This window comes from Pteropus vampyrus, unplaced genomic scaffold (assembly GCF_000151845.1).
Source record: "Pteropus vampyrus isolate Shadow unplaced genomic scaffold, Pvam_2.0 Scaffold65, whole genome shotgun sequence".
In the NCBI taxonomy this organism is placed as follows: Eukaryota; Metazoa; Chordata; class Mammalia; order Chiroptera; family Pteropodidae; genus Pteropus; species Pteropus vampyrus.
Window position 1 is genome coordinate 3,543,241 of NW_011888846.1, and position 9,213 is coordinate 3,552,453.

At 44.7% G+C, this 9,213-nt stretch overlaps 1 protein-coding gene across 1 annotated transcript in view; it reads left to right on the plus strand.

The window, feature by feature from the left end:
• Positions 1–9,213, plus strand: part of LOC105292889 (quinone oxidoreductase-like protein 2) — a 38,351-nt gene that overhangs the window by 21,509 nt on the left and 7,629 nt on the right. Inside the window, exons 5-10 of the mRNA XM_023531227.1 lie at positions 442–538; positions 1,867–1,925; positions 2,445–2,510; positions 3,268–3,377; positions 4,245–4,326; positions 7,855–8,036. Coding sequence (XP_023386995.1) covers positions 442–538; positions 1,867–1,925; positions 2,445–2,510; positions 3,268–3,377; positions 4,245–4,326; positions 7,855–8,036 — 596 coding nt within the window. The remainder of the gene's footprint in view (positions 1–441; positions 539–1,866; positions 1,926–2,444; positions 2,511–3,267; positions 3,378–4,244; positions 4,327–7,854; positions 8,037–9,213) is intronic.

The window sequence follows — 9,213 nt, forward strand, 5'->3', positions numbered from 1 at the left end:
TCCCTCCCACAGGGCCTTTGCACATGCCATTGTTTTGGTCTGCGCCAGGTTCCCGCCTCCCCATTTTGAATAGTTAACTGTTAGCCGTGCTTAGTTAAGGTGTTACTTTCTCAGAGATTTTTCCTGACCACCCCCAAACGGTCAGATCACCCCATTATGTGCTTTCATAGCACCATATATTTCCGTCTTTAGTATTTTGTGTAGGAGTGTAATTTAACATATAAATCCTCCTAGTTATTTGGTTACTGTCTTCTCTACCATACTCTTAGCTTCACGAAGGCAGGAGCCTTGTACATTTTGCTTCGTGATTATCCACTGAGTTCATGACCCTCTCCCTTTCTCCTCCCCCCCTCTCCCTGGCATACAGTAGATATTCAGTACATATTTTGGTATAATTGAATGGACTTTGCATGGATATGTTGCACTCTATTCCTTTTGCAGGTCAGAGTCGATGTCCATTTCTGTGGAGTTAACTTTGCTGATATTTTGGTCTGCCGTGGTCAGTATCAGGAAAAGCACCAACTTCCTTTCACACCTGGTGAGTATGACGGGGCCACGTGACTGCTGCAGGAAAAGAAGAGACAATTTCAGAACCAGGCGCTTCATCTCAGATGCTACTCTGGCAGTGCTTGTTCACTGTCAGTGATAACTCAGATGTCTTAGCCTCACCCCTAATTAGAAGCACTAGATTGTGAGCCCCTGGAGGGAAATTTCTATGACTGTCTTACCCTCATTATACCTCCCATCCTTGTATTGTAATTGTCTTATAGCAGATGCTCAATAAATACTTTAAAAATAAATAAGTGGACAAATGACTGTTCACGGGTCATTATGTTCACCAGAATTCTGTTCTGAATCATCACTGGTCCTAGTTATTCCCTTTTATTCTTCAGTATTGCCTAAATTTTGTTTTTTCACTTAAGGATCATAACTGTCTGTTTGCAGTTGAAACTCTCAGTCCTCACAAACACATTTCCACATGAATCTAATATAAAGGGATCAGAAAGAAGGAAAAAGAGTTTATGCATTTCTAGCAGCCCACTGTTTAATTTTCATTATACCAATCGGATTGCATTTAGATCCTGAATGTGTGGACAAATGACTGACTTTTGTGGTGGAAATTTATTTAAAGAGATGTTGCTATAGCTCAGCATGTACATATTATATGCATATTCTATCTATGTAGATATGTACTATTAAGGATACAGTGATTGCAAAATAGTCACTGTGGTTTTGGCCTTAGGGTGTTTGGTTGTGTCTCAACAGTTGGAACCACTTCTTTCTCTTTGTATTTGTCGAAATGCTGGATGCGGGGGAAGATGTCATATTTAATTCAGTTATTCCTGTGGTAGCTCAAGTGGGAGACGCATGATCATTAAATTCAGAAATTTCAGAGGTGGAAGAGGAAAGGGCAGACAACACCAGTGCATCCATTTGAGCCAAGCACTGTATGAATAAATATAATTCATGTGCTCGAGGGCCTCATAATCCAGAAGAGAAGACATGGCAACAGAGAGAAATAAGATGATAAACATTGTAATTTGGGCACTGTGGGTGCCCAAGGCCTCAGTGATCAGGGTCCAAGTATGTACTTGTATATCTGTGATTCTCTGTGCTTTTGCCCATTCTCGAAATTTTCATTCGTGTCCTGGTAAGAACGAGACTGCTATAGCTTTGCAGGTTGCGATCACGCAATCTTAAATTCACTTTCCTGTGCTTTGGGTACAATGCTTACCCTCTTTCCTGGATAGGGGAACACTGAAACCCTCTCAGCTCCAGAAAGCTTGTAGGATTGTCCATGGATCGGGATTTTCCCATCTCCATGGTGCTTTACAGATAACCTGATCTTTAAACAATTTGTTTTAGGAATGGAGTTTTCTGGGACCGTGTTGGAGATAGGCACAGATGTCAGCACCGTGAAAGAGGTAAATTAGTTGACATCTAGGGAACTGATGTGTGTGGCTATGAGAAATGTGCCATCATTTGTAGCCAAAGGGTCTTGCTTCTCCTGGCCTTTGCCAGCAGACACCAAAGGGAAATGGAGATGGAGGGAGAGAAACAAATTCTGAATTGGGAGAAGGGACCCAGGACAAGTTCCTGGCTTCGTTAAATATTTTATTACTGATAAAAGGCAGCACTTCAGTCTTTGGTTAGCGAGAGGATAAAAAATTCTCAAATTTTAAAAAGAAATTAACACTGGGATTCTAATTCCTATCCAAATTCATATTCTAATTGATGTCCATATCATTGGCTCAAGTTGGCCTGGCAACCTGGTGGTGGGGGGGTATGGAGAAAATGGCTACGAGTGGATAATTACGAGTGGGCCAAACCTGTGACTTACGGGATCAGAAAGAAAGATTTTCTTTTTTTTTAGATTAATTCAGGAAGAGGTAAATGGCAAGGCCATGCACTCGAACCTGACCTTAATGCTATTTTTCCTTCAGGGAGATCGAGTTGTTGGTGTGAGTGGCTTTAATTGTATGGCCGAAGAACACATCGCTGACCAGAAGGTATGCCTGCCTCTCAGTATTAATGCTTGGGGATTTTCCCCTCTCGTTCCTTTAATTTCTACATGTCTCTCATGTCCCTCCCTCCCTTTTTCTTTGTATTCATTCGGTCAGATCTTGTTTCTTAGCCGAGCTCGTCTTTATTTCAAATGCTAAACTCCCTTTTCTCAGTCGGCGTCACAACCCTTGCACAGAACTTTGTATGGAGTGCTTTAATGAGGAAGCATTTTGTTTTCTGAGTCCTGGAGCAACTGGCTGGCTGGCTGGCTAATTGGACCACAGGTAGTCTTGGTAGAAAAACTGATTTGGCGCATTGAGATGATGTAATGGGCTTGTCTCCCACAAGAATCTTGTGAAAGAGATAGCCCTGGGAATGGAGCCAGCCAGGGTAGCCAGATCGGGTCGTGCAGGATGTGAATAAAGCCCCCTAGCAGAGAACTGCATGATTTTTTCCACAATTTCATTGTGGTAAAATTCACATAGCATCCACTTTGGTCATTATAATACAGTGGTCTGTGTTCTATTCTCCATAAATTGGTTACTTCCTGAGCAGATGCGATCTTAGGAATTTTGAAGACTGATACATCCAAGTCTTGAACGTGGCCACTGCTTGCTTGTGGTCTTGACTTCCACCGAGCTTGTTACCTAACGTGTTTCTCTTTGCAAATCAGTTACTCAATCATATCATAGTATTTACTGGGCAGCCTTTCTGAACAGCTACGTGTACTCAATTCCTAAGGCACTGTTATCTGTTTTATAGGCACTGTGGCAGATTCCAGAAAGGGTATCCTTCCAAGAAGCTGCTGCCCTGCCTGTGTCTTACGGCACTGCTATTTTGGCCCTGGAGCATCGGGCATGCACCCAACCTGGGTGAGGACTGTGTAGACAGCAGAGGGCTAGATAGGCCCTCTCTGATACCGGAAGTGCCCGAGGCCTGGCCCCTTCCCTTCCCTTGCCTGACCTTTAGCGCATGTTCAGTCTGTGTAAGGAAAAGCCAAAGGAAAGTAGTGACTTGAGGCTGGAGTCTGGTGCTGGTGGAGAGATCCTTTTGTCTGGAAGGAAGTGGTAGACTGTGAACTTGGCCATTGTGAACTTGGGGAAATATCTCTCTCAAGCTTGACCACCCTGGACATCACCTCCTAGAGAGCCTTGAAGTTTAGAGTTGGTTTATTTAAACTCCCTTCCCTCTGATTTAATGGAGGCTTGTGGCATTTGTTTCTGTGAGACTTGGTTGCCTGGACCTAACTGGGGTGTTTTAAACTCGGGGGCGCTGAAGTTTCCTGCTGTGCCCAGAGTATACTTACTGCCTTTTGGTCTTTTCAGAGATCCTCAGCCTTGCCCCAGAGAGATGGGTTTACTTGAGCAGTGGTTATTCTATGGCCACCACCTTCTCAAGTCAGCAGTGTTTAGTATGAGAATGATTTTAGGACAGAATTTCTGAAGCAGAAACTGGAGGGGTAGCTCAAAGGAGGGGCAGCCACTGGCGTGAGGAAGAGGCTCCCTAGAGAGATTAAAGGATTTTATATTTTCCCCTGGGAAATCTTCAGAACTGGACCTAATTAGCACCAATCTAGCCATCACCCAGCCCTAAAGGCTGGGAACAGAGGTACATGAAGAGTTGAATGAAAGGATCTCCAAGTTCTCGCTTTAAAACGTCCTGGTTTCACAATGTTCAGGAAATCAAAATGCCGGATGGCTTTTGGTTTCTGAAGTAACATTCTTCTCTCTCTGGCACAGAGAAACCGTTTTGGTGACGGCAGCCGCCGGAGGCACAGGCCTTGCAGTGATAGATGTGGCAACAAAAGTTCTTCAGGCCAAGGTATGTGTATGTTGGAGTCTCCACTTAAAAAAATTATACCTTCGAATGTGGTTTTCAAACGTGGACTATATTCATTCATTCATTAAAAGCCATGTGCAAGGTCCTGGGGATACAGAGTCTCCTAGAGTAGGGTCTTACCAACTATTTGCTTATAGACTAGTGAGGGGACCTAGGGACTCGTCCTTCTAGGTACTGGAGCCTGGCTTCGCAGCCTCCGCAGATGCTATTCCTTCTATCTGTAAGGCTCTGAACTGCCCCCTACTCCTACACTTCGGATTTAAACTCAGATGCTACATTTTAGGGACGTGTTCTTTGTTCCTTAGAAGACATTAATCCCATCCTCCCACTATTTGTATATAGTCCCATAGCATCCTATACTTCTCTTCCATAGTGCACGCCTCAGTGCATGCTGAATCATTTACTTGTGTCATTGTTGGATTAAGATCTTTCTCCTGCTGGACTGGAGTGCCCATGACGGCAGGGGCCGTGTCTGTTCGGTTCATCATTGCAGTCCCAGTACCTGGCACGGTGCCCAGACCACAGTAGGCACCAATAACTATTTCTTGAATAATGAATGAATAAATGAAAGACTGAAGTCTCTACAGGGGTGTCTCTCTGGGGCCGTGGGTTTCAGAGAAGGAGGGACATTTACGATTGAGAAGGTGGACATTTAAGTTGAATTTTTGAAGGATTGGTAGCATTTGAATAGTGGAAGAAGGGATGTGAAGGCCATTTTAGTGGTGGGAGGACCTACTAGAAGACAGAGAAATAGGAACTAACGTGACGCATTCAGGGAATCGCAAATAGCACCCGTGGAGCAGAGAATCTGTGTGGAGAATGGTGGAAGGTGACTTTAGAGGCGGACAGAAATAGGATCAGGAGGTTGCCGAAGAATGCGAACACTTATTGGAAGCTATAGAGAGTTCTAAGTAGGGAAGTGGCATGATCATCTTTGCAAAGTTCACTCTAGTAGCAGAGATGAGGGATACGGGTAAGGTCAGGGACGGTCTGAGGGCGGTAGGGCAGACTCTTGGAGAATCTGAGCTGGAGGTGATGATACTTGAACCAAGGCAGTGGAGGCGACAAATCGAGGGATGCTGAAGTGGAAGAAAGTAGAGCATTTGCTGACTGGAAAGCATCCTAATACAAAGGACCACGGACTTGGACATTCACCTGACCTGGGTTCGAATTCCAGCTCTGCCTCTAGCTTAGTCACTTCAGTTTCCTCATGGGCAAAATAATGTTCTCCTTATAGGGTGGTTGTGGGAATATGGGAATTATAAGTGCAGTGCACCCGTTGGAAGGCATGGCGTGTCGATAAGAATCTCTCAAATAGGGATCCGGTTATTATTAGATGTTGAGTGGGAAGGAGCACACTAGGTTAACTTGTGGACTTGCCACCTGTTGAGATGGAGAACATGGGAGGAAGTGGCGAGTTCAGTTTTGGATGCTGTTGAGTGTCAGGTTCTTGTGGGGCGTTGGGGTGTCCAGAAGGCACCGGGATACTCAGGCTTGGAGATAATTGGATTGGTCTGGAATTTCTTCAGGCAGCATCTCTCTTTCTCACGTTCAGTTCCTTTGGGAAGGACGTGTGAGTTCTGAAAGCAACCTTAGCTGCCAGGAGCCTCCTCATAGACTATTAACACATTTCATGTCAGAAGCAAAGCTTTTAGCACCTCTCTTGGAGGCATCAGAATTAGTTTCATTGTCTAGAACCATCGACTGTTTAACATTTCTGAGAAGATAAAATTGTATCATTTGTTCTAAATAGTTATAGGAGGTTAAGTGGAGAGAAAAGTTCACTTCAATTCAGACATTGAAATTAATCTAAGCTTTATGTTTTTCGGCAGCAATAATGCTTTTACGCAAAAGTAAACAAACAAACAAACAAAAATAATGTCATTATTCCACCTACTTGGAACAGGTCGTTTTGATAATGGCTGCCATTCACAACATTTCATATTGCTTTCGAAGAGCCTCCCCAGCAATTACCCGACCCTTGCTCCTCCAAACCCCTGGGAGATGGGTGATGTCAGTGTTTATTGTCCCTATTTCACAGATAGAGAAAGTGAGGCACCAAGAGAGAAAATGATTCATGACAGGCCTGGGGGACCCACTGAGAGTCCCATTTCAGGACTTCACTGGGGAGTATTTGGAGGCAGCTTTCGGTTTCGAATAGTCATGGCTGAGTTTGGAACCTGAGGGCACTGGTGTTCTTGGGCGTTTGGATGCAAGTTCTGAATGTTGCCTTGGGGCCAAAGTGCTCCAGCTGGTGGATGCGCCCAGTGATAAGGCAACCCTAGGCAGTGCTTGAGTGTTTGAAATTTTTCTGGAGACTTCCAAACCCCAGAGCTCCTCCCAGTGTGGTCCCTAGCCATCAATGCTATCTTTGCCAGGCCTTTGGCATGGTTTTCTCCCGGGGCGGTGGAGTGGGAAAGCATGGACTTTGGTGTCAGGCAGCACTGGGTTTGAAAAGTTGTTCTATCACTTACGACCCACGTGATTGTGCATTACTTACTTAACCTCTCTGGGTCTATGTCTCTATCTATAGAATGGATGTAATTATACATCCCCCTAATGTTCTTATGAGGTTTAAATGGAATAAATGATTGTATATAACAATAGATTCAATTTATCTAACACTTCATTTTCTAAGAGCTTCACATACAGTATTCCATTGAATTCTTAAATCTTATTTTGTGGATGAGGTAACTGACACCTAAGGATTGGCATAAGTATGGAGAGGTTAAGGGCATGAATGCTGGAGATGGATTAACCAGGCTTTGGATTCCAGATCTGTCTCCCATCAGCTGTGTGACTTTGGGCAAGTTACTTCTTTTGCTTCAGTTTCTTCATCTCTGAAATGGGAATAATAATTGTGTGTAATCATTGGGCTATTAAGATTGCATGAGTTATTGATATACGTAAAGTATTTAGAATCCTGCCTGACAGAGTAAATTCTATATAAGTGTTAGTTCTCACTAAGTAACTTGTCTTAGGTAACAGTTGGTTAGTAGCAGAGTCAGCATTTGAACTCAGGTCTGTCCGACTTAAAGCTCTTTCCATAGAATCATGTTTTACTTTCTGAGAAGTCTTTCCTGATCTTCAAGGTGTAGGTTGGATACCTCCCATTTGCATTCCTAGAACTCTCTGTACTCCCCGCCTCCCGCCATCACATTGCTGTATCTTGCTTTCTTGACTGTAAACTCGGTATTTAGCTTATATCCTTACTATTTGGCCCATAGTAGGTACTCAGTAAATGGTGGTTTATAATTCGTATTTGGAGGACTTTCTGAGTGTCTCCTGAACCATCTTTTACCTAGACCTGTTGGGGTCCCAGGATTCCTGGAAACGTGGATCCCATGGGCAGTGGGACACGGAGGGGCCAGTGTGATGGTGCTGCGCGTACATGGGGCCTGAGGCGTGGGCAGGGCAGCAAGGTCACCTTTCGTCGCAGGTTGGGCCGGTGGCGTGAGTCCCTCTCACTACCTATCCCGGAACCTCAGAAGCTGTGTGCTCTTTACGCAGGTGATAGCTGCAGCTGGAAGTGACGAGAAGTGTGAGCTGGCCATGCAGAGGGGCGCACAGGCCAGCGTGAACTACAGCCGGGGAGGCCTGAGGGAGGCCGTGAGGAAGCTGGTGGGCAGCGGCGGGGTGAATGTGGTCGTGGACACCGTGGGAGGAGACATCTTCCTGGAGGCTCTGCACAGGTGCTTGCGTGGTCTATCCAGAGCAGGCTGGACCTGGGGCTCTGCTGAAACCTCTCTAGCCCTGTCTGCCTTCTGGCCTGGCTTCTCTTTCCACTTTGCTGCTCACTTTTCCTGCAGGCACTGGCATCAGCGAGAACAGTTGAGTGGGTGGGTGGAAAGAACTAGAAGCAGGAAATGCTTAAATATAGCAAAAAACAAAATATCCCACTGGAAAATACCCAAGAAATGACTGAAGACTCTCTAGTTGGCGATATCAAATACTTTAAAAATTATACACGTGTTAAATTCGGCTATGCTGGCCCCCACTAATTACTTTATATACACGGTGTGGGTAATTCTCGAAGAGATCATTGTTCCAATGTTAGATATACACGTTCTTTTGATCCTGCTGATTTCTGAAGCAGCCAGCAGGGTAGGTGTCTCCCTGACTTGTTTTATTAAAAAAAAAAAAAAAAGAGAAAACACTGGATTTAGTGGGATTTTTATCTGTATACCAATTCTCATCGTTTTCAACCAGGGCCTCTGGAGTGCTCTGTACTAATGGTTTCACCTCTCATGTCATCCTGGCAAGCGTCACTTTGTGGTTTATCTCCATTTAAAGCAGAGAGAGCAGCTTGCCCACAGGAGGGACCCAGCCGGTGCTGTGCCCCGGGCACCGGTGCGGCCAGCCCTGGGCTGAGAGAAGAAGCAGAGGAAGGAGCGTTTTCCTAGATGGTGGGAGAGAGAGCTGCTGGTCCTCGCCCTTCTCCTGCCTTCTGGATAATAGTGTTTTGACAACAGCGTCCCATTTCCCTTCTACAGAAGAAAAGTAAAAAGCAAAAACCAAGCAAGCATCCCCATATTTTATAACGAAGATGTTTACAAAGTGTATTTTTATAACTCGCTGCTTTATGTGCACTGTATAGTGCTCCTCATTATGGGCTGCAGAAAACTTGAGTTTTTGTTGACAATTCAAGAGTCTCTAGAGAAATGTACAACTTAAAGCAGTCCCGAGGTAAATCTCTGTGTCCAGCAAATGATGCTTCATTGACGTGTCTCTCTTATTCCTGCTTCCTGAGTTCAGAAGCTTCAGACTGATTTGTCTCTGAGTTCGGCATGTGGAATGACATTTGTCGACTCCTGGTTTTCTTGCACAAAGTAGTAGAATAGTTAGAACAGTCTTGATTCTAAAGTGGGT